The sequence below is a fragment of the Callospermophilus lateralis genome, chromosome 2 (genome assembly GCF_048772815.1).
Source record: "Callospermophilus lateralis isolate mCalLat2 chromosome 2, mCalLat2.hap1, whole genome shotgun sequence".
Lineage (NCBI taxonomy): Eukaryota > Metazoa > Chordata > Mammalia > Rodentia > Sciuridae > Callospermophilus > Callospermophilus lateralis.
Window position 1 is genome coordinate 171,190,947 of NC_135306.1, and position 17,034 is coordinate 171,207,980.

At 36.2% G+C, this 17,034-nt stretch overlaps 1 protein-coding gene across 2 annotated transcripts in view; it reads left to right on the top strand.

Moving 5' to 3' along the window:
- The window catches only part of Slc17a6 (solute carrier family 17 member 6), a 37,169-nt gene that overhangs the window by 4,191 nt on the left and 15,944 nt on the right, over nt 1-17,034 (top strand). For both annotated transcript variants that reach the window (XM_076844273.2, XM_076844275.2), the window contains exons 3-5: nt 329-447; nt 15,492-15,606; nt 16,573-16,660. In XM_076844273.2, the coding sequence (XP_076700388.1) occupies nt 329-447; nt 15,492-15,606; nt 16,573-16,660 (322 nt within the window). The remainder of the gene's footprint in view (nt 1-328; nt 448-15,491; nt 15,607-16,572; nt 16,661-17,034) is intronic.

Consider the following 17,034-nt stretch of genomic DNA (forward strand, 5'->3'; position numbering starts at 1 on the left):
TCATTGGGAGTCTGAATTTCCAATTTACTGGGACAATAGAGATTCCCCACTCACTGAAGCATTCCCACCTGCCTGACGGGGAGGGGAAGCAAAGCTAGGGAGCCCAGCTACACTGTTTTCATGGAGATATATTTCGTCAATGAGCACCTTCTTTCATTAGAGGAAGCAATTTTGTAAGGAAACGAAAATTAAGTCAGGACACCTTCAGACTAAAGGAAATGTCCCCCAGAGTTGAGGGCTGGTTTGGCCTGCAAAACCCTGAAAGTCAATTTTCCACACTAACTCTACTCTTTCCCTTCCCTCCCCTTTCCCCACTCTACCTTTCTAGAAAGCCAAATTCAACTGGGACCCAGAAACCGTGGGAATGATCCATGGTTCCTTCTTTTGGGGCTACATTATCACCCAGATTCCGGGCGGATACATCGCGTCTCGGCTGGCAGCCAACAGGTAATGCGCCTGGCTGGGCTGTAGCTCAGGGGCTTGGTGTTTGTAACCTTGGAAGATAACCCAGTGGGGTTTAGGAATTCCCGGGGGTGGCGGGGGAGTCTTTTGGTGCCTTGACCAACGCACAAGGGGCTAGACGAACTTTTGTCTTTTTCCAGAGTCAAAAAGATTTAGGGTCTCTGAGGCGACCGCGGGCAAATTTGCCCATTCCGGTGACTGAACAGGCTTTTCGAGAAAGGGTGGACAGAATAGGAGTTGTAGCCAGACAAGGAACCGCCACCCCACCCTTCGCCGTCCCCCCTGGCCAAGACAGCGTGATCCCGGGTGTGCAAAGTGGGTGTGGAGGGTCGTCAAGTGTGGTGCTTTTACCCGTGCGTCCCACAAGTTAAAAAAAAAAAAAAAAAATCATCAGTCCCAGATCTCTGCAGCGCTGACCCCCTGCAGGCCGCGAGGAATGCCTGGCCCTGGGGCATGCCTAGATGATGCTTTGTGTCTGAAGAAATCGAAATCGACTGGTCTCTATCAAAGCAGGTGGGGTTTCCAGTGTCCGGGGCGCGAGTCCACCTGTTAATGAGCTTGGCTGCTTAGGGGCGGCAGTGCGGAGAGCGCTCAGCTGCGCCCTCGGGCCTCCTGCTCAGCGGTGGTAGCTGCAGACGGGGTCCTAGCGCTAGCTACCAGGAGTTACCCGGAAGCATCTGCAAAACCTGCTGCAAAAGGACTGATGGGTGGGGATGTCGAGGAGCACTGCCCGGCCACCCGAGGGTGAGAGGCAGCTTCGTTTGCTTTATTGTGTATATTTTGATAATCAAGGCTAAATTTCTTTAGTCTGAATTGTTGTGCTGACAAAGAACACAAAAACGCACACACCCTTCCAGGTCTTGCTGGAATTCACATTTTAGAGGAAGAAGACAATAGAGCGCCTTCCTAATCACAATCCAGTCTTCCACAGTACTCTGGCCCCTCCCACTGCTAACTGAAGTCTTTCAGGCCCCCTCCTCCCTTGGTTTTGGCACCTACAGTTCCTTTCCCTGGAGGGATCTTTCTGACTAGTGCCTCCACCATCTCCAGCCCCCCACCCCCACCCCGCCGGAGAAATTCTTGGGGATTTATTTTAGGCATTATGACCATTGAGCTCAGATTTTGGGGCAGTTCTTCAAAATGTTAAGAGGATGGTGCATGGTGCAATAGATTAGGAATAATGCCTTGGGATATTGTCTTTACCTGACAACATAGATGATTAACCCTCAGACCCAGCAGGAGGCAAATATTCTCTTTTAAAATTAATCAATTTAAGATGGAAATAATTATCTCTAGCTGATGTAAAGACCCACATTTTATGAATGTGATAAATCAAAGAAAAAATCCATGTTAGGCGAAAACGTTTAAAGAAAATATTCACTCCACCTAATATTACTGAATATGAACATGTGACAATTTTAGTTAAGTTTTTTTTTCCTAAAAATCATTTCCTAAAACAAAACAAAATTGGCTAAAAGATTCTCCAAATGTATATGCATGAATATTTTTAATTCAGGAGGAAAAAAATACCAAATGACCCCCCCATCCTGAAAAAAAAAAAAAACCAAACAGAAAATACAATAAGAAATTCAATATGAAGTCAAAAGAAATATAATGGTGGTTCCTTTAAGGGTTGTTTCAGTGTCAAAATATTCAGCTTGCCAAATGCTAAAATGCTAACATTTTCCTGCCAGGAGAAAACACTAGGGATGCTCCAGCTTTCTGTCTTTGTAGCACTGGGAGGTCAGTAAACAGGTCTTTCCTGGTTGGGAAAAAAAAAAAAAAAAAGCAAATTCATTGCTATCATTTGTGTCATGTTTAGTAATTTGTGTCATGTTTAGTAAATGAAAATACTGGTCCTCTTAATTTATTTGCCACATTTTCCTCATAGGAAAATTTGAATTTTGAAATTCTTACTGGATCCAAATTCATCTCCCTTTAAATGGATATTAAAGGGTGGGAAACTTAACAGTTTTTTATATGCAATTGTCTTATGTTAAGTTAGAAATTATTGTAGAATATTATGAACATGCAGAAAATTAAATAGGCATACATCTGAGAGCTTTGACACAGTTTCTTCATTTTAAATATAAAACTAAACATTGCAAATATAGTTGAAGCCTCCCGTGAAAATATATCTTCAGCATATGTAAAATTTTCTTTTTGTGATTGTAAAAGTCTTGTATGCTTAATAATAAAAATATATTAAGAAATCTTGATAAAAATCACAAATAATTTAGTCAGCCAGATACACCTATTTTTTGCACGATGGTAAAAATCCAACTAGTCCTGTGAATGCCACATATAATTTTATTTAGAAGGCTTTTTATAGGTGAAAATCTGAGAAATTTGTATAATAGATTTGAAATGTGCATGTTTCCTAATGTGATTTGTTTCAAAACCAGTAAGAACACAAGGAGACCATTCTTGTACCTACAAGCATTGTATGCCCATTCATGTAAGCTTCTCCATATAGATAATTTGGTAGTAAGATGAGAGTCCCATGAGTGGAAGACTGGGGAGAGATTCTGCTCCCTCTAGATGTAAAAGGAGCTTTACTTTGGAAAGTGTTTGCCATCACTGTTATGGGCAGAACTGGAGTGGAGGAACTGAGGTATATAGAGACAGCTTCTCAGGAGAGAAAGGCTCCTTATTACTCCTGGAAAATTTCTCAATGAAAAACTAGCAGCAATGGTTTAGCTTCTCCCTTTTATTGATTAAGCAAAGACAGCCTCACTTTTTAGTCTGAACACAGACTCTTGGTCCTTTTATTGGTCAAATTCTAAGTATTTCAGCTTTCCTACTCATTGAGAAGAGAAACTGGTAGAGTCAGCAGGGGAAGAAATTCAGTCCCAAAGGAGGGCGCTTATGTAATTTTTTTCCTTTGTCTTTTCTTAAAGAGAAACTGCACATCATTGGCAGGAGAAATTAGTCACTTCCACGAAGGGCCTTAAAATGGGAAATCCAAGAAGATTCCTTTAGAAATCTGTAATGTTCTAAAATGAGAACATACTTAATATTGTGATAAAAAGATATTTGGAGCAAATTAATTTTGTCTTTAAATAATACAGGGCATGGGGAAAATAGTAATTTAGATATTTACAAATGTGAAATTGTTAAGGGTTGTTTTTATCATATGTTTCAATTGCTGCGAAGAACCTGGGTGAGTGTTTAATTGTAAAGGAAAAAAAGAAAAAAACAGATTTGTTTTTGCAAAGAGCATAACCAAAGAAGGCCAGATACACCAAAGACCAAAGGAAATTTGGTCAACATTATGACTTGAATGTATAACACTGTATCTACAAAGACTATTCTTGTCTTTTTCCAGGTGGAAATATTATTTAGACCCTATGTATAATTTCCTGTCCCCTGCTCCTGTCCTCCTGATTTCTCCATGCTGCTTCTACTTTATGCAGTATTTACCACCCTTTATACCAATATTTCACTTTATCCAGTAAATGCAAGCTCCACAAGTATAGGTAATTGCAGGGAACATATCTAAATTTTTTTGAGGTGTCTAGAACCTGGTAATTTCTCGATGTTATCATTTATTATTAATGCCATCTTAGATTAAGAAAAATCAGAATGAAAAAAAACCTTATATCTATTCAGCTTGTTCATATTTGTCTTAAGTATTAGTAATGCTAATGGATTATTTCCATTGTGGTAAAAAAAGCCTGTTTTCATATCTCATTTCTGTTTTTTAAAATTATTCTCCCATCCATATTATTTAGAATTGAAATCATTATTCACTAAAAATTCCATAAATCTCATTTGAAAGCTTTTTAAGAGCTAGCCTAACAATTATTTTTGGTAGTGCATAGAGTCTGCTAGTAATTCAGCGCATCTTTAAATATTAGCCAGGCATAAATACACTTAGATAAATTCATTTAAGCTCAAGGTTAGATTTTTCTGTTAAAAACTACAGTATTCCTTTATTCCTATCTTTATTTACAAAGGTTCAATTTATAGGGCAACATTTTGTTTCCTCGAATATTTCTTGCATTTCTAACTTAACTTTTTGCTAAGAAAAAGATATATCTCTATAAATAAGAGGCTGAAAATCACATATGCTGTAGCATACAGTGACTTTCATGAGAGGAATCCATATTAAAACTGGACAGGGCTCACCTAATCTAACCCTTCTCTTTCACAGACTAGAAAATTAAATAGAGAATCAGGGATATGGTGACTTAGTTAAGGTCACAAAGGGATTTTGATTAGAACTCAGGTGTCTCGAAATGCATGGCTTCAAACTACTTTTACACTGAGATTTAACATCTCTGCCTAAGATTGTGTGCTTCACCATGAAGTTCATTTTCAGCAGCTGACTGAGCTACATGCTCTCTGAATGAATAACTATAATCTATCCTGCTCCAAATCCAGGGGAGAATCCATGAGTTAGAGATAGAAGACTTTGGCAGACCCAAGGTTCCCCTGCCCCCCGCCCCCAGGAGAAACATACTACTGTATTTGTGTGTGCATACTGACTTCCTTATTATTTGTATACAACTTGGGTGATTTTTCTTTTCTAGGCAAAAAGGCAAACTCCACACTTGATAATGTTCTAGAAAAATATTCTAGAGAAAACATGGTATTTAGAATTTTTTCTCTCCAGTCACACCCTTTGACACTTTGGCTCCAAGAAGATGGGAGAGATTTGAGCAAGACTAAAAGCAGTTTAGGCCTTTAGATCTACAAAAAGGAAGGGATTATTCCTTGGGATTTTGACTAATACAACTCAATTCATAACCCTGATATGAGAAAGAGAGAAAGAGTATATACATTTTAAAATGAACAAATCCAAAGGCATGACTTTACATCTCTTTATAAAGGTACATTTTCATTTATAAAGGTGAAGTTTGGTATGATTTAGGTAAATATCCTGGCTTCCCTGATTATATAAAAAAAAATCTCTTGTTAATTTTCAGAGAGTAAAAATATTTTAAGCAAACAACTCAAATGCCAACAATTGACATTTTAAGCCTAGAAAGAAATGATTTTACTACTGCTATTCTTTTTCCTTCACAGAAGTCAAACATAAAAATGTGCTTGGTTTATTTATTAGAAGAGGCATTGGAAATGAATTCCTAGGTCCTGTCAGCAAATACTCATGTACACACACATTCATTCATTCATTCTGTCTGTCTATCTATCTATCTACTATCTATCTATTTCTCATTGTCCTCTCTACTTAGCCATCCCTTTCAAAGAGGGATTCTTAATCTTTTCAGTAAAAAATATATTTGCAAATTCCTTTTGTGTGAGAGAAACCTGATCATAAAGCCTGCTGCAAGAGTCTACCATCCTGCTGTGGTGGAAATGATTTATAGGCACACAGTCTTTAGGGCCAGAGGTGACTTTTTCTATGATTCACCTACCTGCCTATCAAACCAACAAGCAGCTGTTATCTCCTTACCCCCTTAGGGGCCATATAGATTAGGTATCTGGGGGTAATGCAACCTTCTTCTTCTTCTTCTTTATTTTTTCCCTTAACAAAAGAAAATACCCTTTACCAGGAGATGAATAGATGGATTGAGGGCCGGGGAGGGGTCTCCAAGGACTTGCACAAGCTTTGCAGACATGAGCTTCTCTTTCTCCATTCTCCAGTCCCCTCACCCCCTTCCTGGCTCTAGCTTCTGCTGCTGCAGCAATCTACTGCAGTGCAGAGGCAGCTTTTGGAGGGGAGGGACATGATTTTGCAGGAGAGAGAGTCAGGTGGGCAGCTGGTAGAGAGCTTCTCCAGTTGCCATATGCCACCATTGGGGCCTTCTAATTTCTTTGTCGTGAGTGATGAAGTCATTTTTACAACTTAATGATGTACCAAGGGACCTAGTGGGCTGGCTTGTGCCTGTGTACTCCTTTTTTAATACGGAAATGGGGCATCAGATGTGACAAAGGGAGGCACCCAGGCCCTGATTTGATTAGATTAAATAGATTAAACAGCCTGCGTCAGTCTACTAATGCAGACCCTCCAGCAAAGGATTAGTTCCACACCTGGGGTGAGGAACACTAGTCTCCTGTTAGATGACAAGCTACTGCCCAAATGGAAATTGATTGATTGACTTAGAGAAAAATGGATATTATCTGTGGAAGTGACAAGTCACTAGTGTTTCTGTCACCTATTCTGGGCAAATCTTTTTGGGGTGGGCTTGATACTCCAGGGGTTTTGTGACTATGCGTTATGGAAATGAGTGACTGAGAATTTCACTACTAACTCTTTATGGGGCCCCTTCAGACGTTAATCTTCAGGCAGTTTGTGATGCAGTTTTTTTGCAAACACTGCTAATCTCTTTAGTTATATAGAGTCTCCCACCACACCTACACCAGTGTTCCTAAATAGACTGTAGGAAATTTGATCATTTCATATGTAAGAGAAAGGAAAGGAAAGTGTGTGTGTGTGTGTGTGTGTGTGTGTGTGTGTATGTGTGTCAAGTAGAGGAAAAACAAATAGAAATTAGACTTTAAATTGAAAATAATCAAATTTAATTCATTTTAGTTTGTTATTTGAGCAGAGGAAATCATGAGGAAAACAATTTTAAGTGGTTTCAAATGGTTTATCATTTTGAAAAACAACTTCAATATGCAAATGGCCCTCATTTTATCTCTCAGAGATTATAATACTATCCTTTAAAAAAAAATTTAAGAGTTCCCATATGCTTTTAATACTTTTCTTAGGGAAAGAAAAGATTTTAGAAATTAGTTGGCATTTCATTCCTTTTTTTATTCCCCCTCAGCCCAGTTGCTGATGACATATCTCTGACTTGCATTCATACCCTGAGTGGGTTTTGTAGCATTTTAGCTGCCAGTTATAAGAAGCAATTTAAACAAAATTAAATATTAGACTGGTTGAGGTTCAATTTATTATTTGGATTTTCAATTGAGCAATATACATGCATAAATATTTAATAATTATCTAGTTTGATTATTTATTTAGTGGAAGTAATACGTTTACTTCATTGTTGAAAAAAATGTGTGTAATCTGTTAAAATTTTCATTGAGGCTTTATTTGAACATGTAATAGTGATATAAATATACTGCCTGATATGATAGAGCACTTGCCTTTAACAATTCAAAAAGTCAAAAAGAGCCAAAAGTTGGACAAGTTATTTATTTAGAAAACTTTCCTCATTTCTAAACATGCTTTTTTATGTAAGGTGTAGTATTTCTTTTCCTGTTAATTATTCACTCCTGTGTAGGAAAAAAAAAAAAAAAAAGCAATCAAGTCTTAAATGAATTTCTTTATTGAGATAAATGATGCAAAATAAAACAACCAAAACTAGTCTGTAAAGCCAAATTCAAAGATTAATTTTACAAATATGTAATTCATTAATCACACTGAAGAGTCTTAAATGTCTCTTCTATAACCACAAATTGTTACGGCATACTCACATAAAGCTATACTATTATCACATGCTAGCATTTAATCTATGAAGAAGCATTGAAAATGTACCTGAAACATTCCACAGTGGGATGTGAAAAAACATGAAGATTGTAAAAGTACACCTAAAAAACAGTACAAAAGTTTCCTTTTTTTTTCTGTTTTGTTTTTATGATATTTTTTTCTTGTAACCTTATGTAATCTAGTTTGTTTATTTATTTTTCCATATTTTTCATGTTGCATTATAATTATACCTAACAATGTGGTTCGCTGTTACCTATTCGTGTAACACTATGTAACAGTGTAATGTGGACAATATCATTCCCCAGTATTTACAAATGTTTTCTTTAGGCCTGCTGAAGTCAAGCCATACCTGACTCCTTAATTTACAAGATGAGGAAGGGAAGACTATTCCTATCCTCTAGTTAACAACAACAGCAAAGGTCTGGGAATCTAGCTTTTAGACCAAGTTGAAACACAGAAGAGATACTCCATGTAAAGTGGAAAGGAGTCAGTGAATATCAAAAGAGCTTTCCAGTCAATGTAGAGCAGATTATTCAGCAAGAAGTTTTCTACCTCCTTTTAAACAGCAGAAATTTGTATTAAGAAAGGCAGAGGATATGAATTATGAATCATCTTCCTATTTGCTGTAGTTTTCCATTTGAGGAGGCACATGAAATTAGAGTTGAATGAAACAATAACTTCATAGATGAGTTAACTTTTTGATACATGTCTTTCTTCCTGACAGTGACTTTATAAGGCAAGCATCCTGAAACTTATTTTACTCATGAGAAAACTGAATATAGAATTAGTAGAATTATTTTCCCAGACTCCACTCAATGGTCAGAGATATAGTATAAATCCCAGGATGTCTGATTTCAAATTATACTATTCCTTACTAAACACATTTCTCCTATTAAATTCTCCTGTTAAATAAATTTAATTTTTTTTTAAAATATGCACTGAGTCACTATATGACTAGGATCATAAGAAAGAGCATGACTGTGGAATAATTTTAAGCTTTTACATGTTTGCAGGTTTTGATTGCTAGACAGGTCTTTTGATCAGAGGATGACTTAAAATATCTGCTATGGTATATATTATTTTCTGGGCAATATTTCTGTGAAACCTGATTATAGGGTTTCAGAGGATGAGGAGTGTTCAGTGATGAACAGGCAATGGGAGCACAGTTGGTTTCAGGAGATTCCAGGGTTGTTTGAAAGATCTAAGGATGAGGCCAGACTGGGCCATGTACTTGAACTTAGCAACTATCTCAAGTGAGGATTTATCCACAGGTGTGCTCTAAATTCCAACCCAAAGTTGCTGACCTACAATTATTCTGTGAAAGGAACTGAGCTTCATAGAATTGGTAGGATGGCAGAGCAACAGTTCAAGAACAAATAAGTGGTCAATTAATTGGAAAGTTTATTGAGATAAAGGAGATTCAAAGAAGAAAGATTTGATATTGCCTACATATAGGTAGGAAGGGAAGTTATTATTATCCTTAGTTAAGGCATTTACACAAAAATAATTGGAAATGCATGACCTAAGGACATGTCCTATGTCCACAGCATTCTTTTAGCACTATGGGAATAAAATAAATGAAATCTGGACTCCATTCTCCATAGAACACAAATAATGGGTAAAGTGAAAGATCATATGACCTCTTGGGTTAAAAGATCTACAGTGCTTTAGGAATATCTTTACAGAGTAGAATAGAATAGAGATGTGTGTGTGTGTGTGTGTGTGTGTGTGTGTGTGTGTGTGTGTGTGAGACAGAGAGAAGAGAGAGAGAGAGAGGGAGAGAGAGAGAGAAGGAGGGAGAGAAGGAGGGAGAGGGAGAGAGAAGAAAGGAGATGAGATTGAAGGATAAAGGTGGGGTAAACTAAGACAGGTATTTATATAGGAAAGTTTGCACATTTTTAATTTATTATTTGCTTCCCCTTCAGATATTTTAGAAAGACTATTGCAGCTCAAATTAAAAGGTTGGGGTACCTCCATCAATCCTGTATGACTTCAGTATGGAAGATAGAATTCCTGTTACATGTCTTCATGTACCTCAGGCTGCTGGAATTTCTGTAGGGCATGGAAAAACAATGTATCTAAGCTCACTGAAACAGCATAATTGAATCAAGACAAAACTGTCTGGAAGGAAAGGATGAGGAGTAATAACTGTGAAATTTATTAAAGGCTAGGGAATTTTTATGTTATGATAGCTAATGTTTATAAACCATTTATTCCAAAGCAGACATTGTACCCTTTCATGATTGATGTATTCAATCTTTTTAATGTTCCCTTGAAGTTTGGTAACTTGTTATTTCCATTTTACAGGCATAGAAAGTGAGGCTTAGAGAAGTTAAGTGAGGACAACTTGCCCAGGGTCATGCCTAATAAAAATCAGAGCTGAAATCTGAATTCTCACAGTGTATCTACAAAACTTATATTCTTAATTAATACTATGTCAGGTTGTTGTATAAAATTCCACGAGAAAAATATAATAGCAGCTCAGTCAATCTGGTTAGTGAAGACAAATTCAGGTCAAAGAATTTAATTTGGTTCTTGATCTAACTTCAATTTGTGTGTGTGTTTTTTTTTTAATGTACATCTTTTATTTCAGCAGGTGTTTCTATTCTAGCCTTGATCCTGCCTCTTACTATAAAAAATTAAGTCCCATATTTTCATGTCTGACTCTAGTTTTCTAGGCCATCCCCCCTCCCATATCTGCTTCTTTTGTGATGAGCTGGGGGAATACCTCGCATTGCTGAACCAATGATTCTCAAAGCAGGACAAGCAACATTGGCATTGCTTGGGAAATTTTCAGAAATACCATTCTCAGGCCCACAAAAACCTACTGCATTAGAGATTCTGACACCCATCAATCTGTATTTTCAAAAGCGATAGTTGATTATCACGCATACTAAAGTCTAAAAATCATTGTGCTAAACTATTTATAGTCTTGAAATTCTTTTCTATATGGAATTCTAGTACTTCTTCCATTTCTTTATTAAAAGCCAGATTTCTTTACAAAAGGCAAAGCAAAAATAAGTGAACCTCTCATTTAACTACTTAATTCAAAATGAAAGAGCAAAGCAATACAATGCTATCCTCACTCTCAACTGTTTCTACTGTCCATACTTCTAAAGGGTTTTCATTTTTTTTTTGGCAGGTGCTACTAGGGATTGAACTCAGGGGCACTTGACCACTGAGCCACATCTCCAGCCCTATTTTTTGTGTTTTATTTAGAGACAGGGTCTCACTGAGTTGCTTAACACCTCGCCATTGCTGAGATTGACTTTGAACTTGAGATCCTCCTGCCTCATGTTCCCATGCTGCTGGGATTGTAGGTTTGTGCCACCACGCCCAGCTTCAAAGTTCTTATACAATATGTGTGTGTGTGTGTGTGTGTGTGTGTATATGTGTGTGTGTGTGTGTATATACACGTATATATTTACAGTCAGACTGAGAAAGTATAAAAAATAGTTTTCAATTTATTATCTCTATTACCTCTATTAAGTTATTTAAACTCATTGGGACTTGGTTACTCCATCTATAAAAGGGATCTAGAAGTCATAGCTTTATAATACTGTTGTTAGCTGAAAATGAGAATCTGGATACTCTATTCAATAACCATTGACTGTTATGGTTTCTACTTGACTGATTCACAATTATGAATTTATGTGCCAGGCACTAGACCTTTGTTTAGTCTCAGAGCAGTCTTAAGAGCTATAGTTATACATCAATACCATCATTATATAAGTTCTAACATCCCTTAAATGCTTGGGATGTGGCAGACACTTTTCTGAATACTTTACCTGTAATAATCTATATGTTCTGTTAATATTCCCATTTTGGAATCAAGGAATGAAGTACATAAAGTTAAAAGCACATTTCAACGTCACTCTAGTAATAAGTGACAGAAATGATATTTGAGCCCAAGCAAGCTGGCTCTAAGTTCAAATTATTGTTCTTAGCCATTGCACAGTGCTGCTCTCTGCTCTTTTCATGGACAAAATATCAGAAGTCTAGAGAGATTAAATAACTTACCATTTACCATTATTAAATAACAAGACAGAGTCATAGAAAAATTTCTTTATTGTATTTATGTCAGTCTTTTTCTCCTTCAACCACTGCCAGTGACATTAGCTATGTGTGCCTCTGGAAGCCATCAACTCACCTGAAGAGAGTGGTCTTGATCATCTTTAACTTCTTGGCTTCATGGGTCTCTCCTCTCAGTTCCAGTAAGCTTCATGCTTACTTCACTTTAGGGACATAATCATCACTCATCTCATGATCACCCCAAATTCCATCTTCTCTAGAATGTGCTAACACCTTGGACCCTACTCTCCACTTCTTTGTCCTGCCTACATCTCTTCAAACCTTCCTCATTCATCACTGTATACTAGATATTCTTATTTTCCTTTCTACCACTTGTAGCCATATTCAATACTGCCCTGGTATCTGGAACATTGTGTGTTACATAAAGACATTTCAATCAATGATGATCACATTTACAAGGAAGGATCCATAAGATTATATTGTAGCCACAGCAGTTTGTTTAAGTACACTTTGATGTCTGCACAAGGTTAAAATCATCAGCAATGCGTCTCTTAGTACAAGTCCCATTGTTAAAGATGCACCACTGTAGATAATGGATCCTCTTCTACATTTGAAACTGTGCTGATCTGTTTCTTCTTTCAGAATTTCTTTCTTTTAATATTCATCTCCCAAGGCCTAGCTAGAAAGTTTTCCTGTGAAAGGTATGCTTCCTGGTCAATCCAACTGAAATGAGCTTTTCTCTCGTTGGGTTTCTATTTGTACTTCTGTTACGGCTTTTAGCACATGTTTTCTCTTGGTTCTCTCTTTCTCTGTCCTGGAGTACAGGAACCCATCCTTATCTTTCTGAGTGTCTGACAGCATCTTATATATGAAAGAAACATGTTTTCATTTCAGATATCTCTGGATTCAAATCTCAGCTCCAGCATTTACTATTTTCTGGGCCAATCTGTTTCAATTTCCTTAGTTGTTAAAGGAAAGGAAAATTAACACAGAGAGGTTTTGTAAGAATTAAAGGAGTTAATATAGGTGGGAAAAGTATAGTAAGTACTCTGCAAATCTTAGCACTCTTCCTCTAGCATACTGCTCTACTCTAAATATAATCTCACACAGGCTAGATGTGTGAATGAATAAATTAATGTTGTGGATGGAGGCTGCTTCAATTTTAGCTGTATAGTAAAAGAAAGTATAAAGGAGTCTCATACATGGCAAAATGTTTGATAATCAGAATTTTAATTATTTGGATATTAATTTGGATAGCAGTTACATAAAATTAGATAAAATGAGGCAATGCAAATTTTGGTAGATTTTATCCTTAAACAGAATAAAGTCGATTTATTTTCAGAAGCAATGGCAACTAATAATGAAAAGCATAGCTAAAGGGATTAGTGAACTTGAAAGCATTTAGATGATATCATGAAATCATATCGTTAGAAACACTGTTCAGAGGAAGTGTGGAAATTAAACATTGAAAGTGATCTACCAGCATATTATTTCAGAAATAATAGTATGAATATTGATATTTAATTTATAGTTAGAATCCTGAAGTTCATTACTAACTGTGTAGTAATTGCATTGTCAGATATAAATCTTCTGGCAAAACTCACCATCCTGGAAATAAGATAGAACTGGAGCTGTAACAGGCATCCCTTATTTAGAAATGGTTAACAACATGAACAAGTAACTTCACTTATGCATAACTTAATTTCTATATGTACAGTAATAATACCTGTGTCATTGTGTTAAGTAGTTGTGGATTTTATAGCATGTGGAATGTTTAGCATGATGTCCACCAAGTCATATAAGCACTCATTAGTTTTGATTATAGTTCATAAATGATTCAACTCTATTAACAAATATATCCCCCAGGAAATATTTGTTAATTGATAGAAATGTTTTAGTTGTTATAACATGGGAATGGATGGGGACATACTACTTGCAACTAGTGTGTAGAGATGCTACTAAACACAATGCCATATGCAGGCCCACACTCCACACAAAGAATTGTCTAGCCCTAAATGTCAGTAGTATGGAAGTTGAGAGATTCTAAGAGGAAGAATGAGTAAAATTCATCTCTCACCAGCTTATCTACTGACAGTACTGTTTTACGACCTTTTAAACTAGGAGAGAGGAAGTGATGGTGGAAAGTCATAGTCATACAAAATAAAATTTATGCTAACATCTTCAAGAAGAGGCATACACAAGTTAGGCAAACGTAGACAAAAAGATATTTTCCCCCTCAAACCTTAGCATGCAATATTATCTTTGACTCAAACCCAAAGATATCTATTCACACAGATGTGAAAGAGGAAGCAGGAAATAGAATACTTGCCTGATTAGTGATGATTTGTCTCTGGAGAGAAACCACAGAGGGGAAGTGGACATAGCCTGTATATATTTTTACACAACAGTATTTGATGAGTCCTATGAGTGATGGTAAAAGAGCTGTTCCATTCAGCCCTTTATAAAGTCATCTATCAAATTTTGGGGACAAATTAATATTACTCAAGGCCCTTCTCAGAAATCCAGGTTTTTAACAATTATGCTTTTTAACAGTTTAAATGCTTCCCCTGGAACAATTTGAGATTCTATGAGGCAACCAACCTTCACTGAATTTGGAGATCAGTGTGTGACCTGATAAAACTAGCCCTAAACAGACTCAGTTCATTATAAATAGTTTGTACCCAAAACAACTCTGCAAGGGCATAGTTCTTAAGTTCCCCAGCTGAGGGACATTTTTGTTCCATAGAGTGAAAATTACAGAAGCTCTTTTTAAATGATGAAATGGAATAGAATTTTTACTTGCAAATGGGTTAGGTGTCTAGCCCCATATTTGTAGCAATTCTTTCTTGAATTGTGTGTAAGTATGATCTTGGAGGTGTGCCTCAAACAGGATCTTTCCAACTACCTAAACCCCCACCCCTCAAAAAAAAAAAAAAAAAAAGAAAGAAAAATAAGGTGGAATAGAAAAAGATATATTAAGTATGATTATTTGTATTATAAAAACATGTGCTATAATGTGTACTCATTAGATTTCTTGTGAGGCATTTAAAATATGATTCCACTTTTGTAATTTCTATGTATATGCAGTTTCTACAAAGTTGCAAACTTGTATAATGTGAGGCCAGACTCCACTTATGCAATCATTATTTTTCAACAACCCTTCAGTGACTACCAGCTGTGTGTCAGGCACTGTGCCAAGTGCTGGGGCTAAAACAATTGATTTGAAAAACAGGCTCTTGCCCTTAAACAACTTACATTATAGACTGAGATTTGGGCCAAATACATATTCAATGATTCATTAAACATTTTCAATTTGCAATTAGATTTATGACAAAAATAAGTAAGTATAATCAGGTTTATTAGATTCTTCTTTTATTTCTTGTGCATCGAATGATGTATAATTTCTTAGAGAGTTGAAGTATGCATTTACAATGGCTAACCAATCAAGTCCAGAATGTATTTTATTATTTCAGAAAAAAACTACTGTAAAATTATAATTGTTGAGTAAGTGTTTAACTTGACCGGAGAAATTGAGCTCTGTGCCTATATGATGATGAATCATTTAAAGAGTGTTCTGTCTTTTCTATTTCAGGGTTTTTGGAGCTGCCATACTTCTTACCTCTACCCTAAATATGCTAATCCCATCAGCTGCCAGAGTGCATTATGGATGTGTTATCTTTGTTAGAATATTGCAGGGACTTGTTGAGGTATGGAACTATAAGATGGCATCGTTTTAGATTATTTTGTTCTTGAGAACTACTAACTTGTTTTTGTCTAAATAAATATATTTTATTAAGTTGAACTACAGTTTATCAAAATGTAACATTGGAAAGGTTAGGTAATTAGATACTTGGAGATCAAACTGAGGGTCTCACACACAATAGGCAAACACTCTACTGTTGAGCTACATTCCCAGCCCTTGGGCATTTTATAGTAAGTCCTCAATGTTCTTAATCATAAGTACCCACTGATATAATACATTGAATATATACTTTGGGCATCTAATGGTAGTGATTTGCTCTTGTTTCATCTGTCTGCAGACATTGGAAGAATATCATTTAAATACTTGAGTTGGTCCTAACTATTGCCTCTTCTCTATCCACGGAGTATGGTGGAACTAGATAAGTAATCTAAAATATTTAGACACTGGAAAAACTTCCTCTTTACTTAAAAGTAATACATCAAAATAATAGAAAAGGGTTAATTATTTTAAGTATCTTAAGTTCTAGACACTACTATCAGGAAGTATAAACGCCAAGGCTCTAAGCCTCAGATTCTTTTATATAGATTCCTTTTTTTTTTTTTTGAGGAATCACTGAATTTAATATTCACAAAAAATTTCCCAAATTTCATAAACTGTTCAGAATTACTTGTAACTTGATTAATATGATTTTTTTTTAATTTTGCCTGAATCAGAAAAAAAATGTGAGGTGGAAGAAAGACCTGAGGTTTGACGAACATTCCAACAAGTCACTGAAAAAAAATCTGTGTGGTGCATAGTCTGAACTGAAAGATTTTAAAATGAAATTTTAGGGTGTTAGTGAGGACCTGTGTGTAGCAGCTTTCCCTAATATCTTAGGACCATTCTTAGGAAACAGCCTCTGCCAAGGAGACGTGCTTCTTTTCCCATGACTCTGCATTCTAAATGGTGATAATTATCTTCTGCATTGCAGGGTGTCACCTACCCCGCATGTCATGGGATATGGAGCAAATGGGCACCTCCTCTGGAGAGAAGTAGGCTGGCCACCACCTCCTTTTGTGGTGAGTAAAATTTTAGAAAAACCTTTAGAATTAAAAATGTGGTAAACTTGACCCAGTAAACTCTCTGGATTTGTCAGGGGGTTAAGTTCTTGAATATCATTTCAATTTCATCAGTTCTTATTGGTTCCCTCAAACTCTCTATTTCTTCTGTTTTGTATTTCTCTAGGAGTTGAGCCATTTCTTCTAGTTTTTAAATATAGTCATGGTTGGTTTTTATTCCATTATTTTTTTCTATTATTATTTTGAGATTCACAGTGTTAGTTCTTTTTAATAGAGTTAGACATAAAAATGTACAAAACACATAAATTTTAAACACATTTGGAAAAGTGAACATATAAACAAATGACATCTGTGGATTTATGTTTGCAAACATT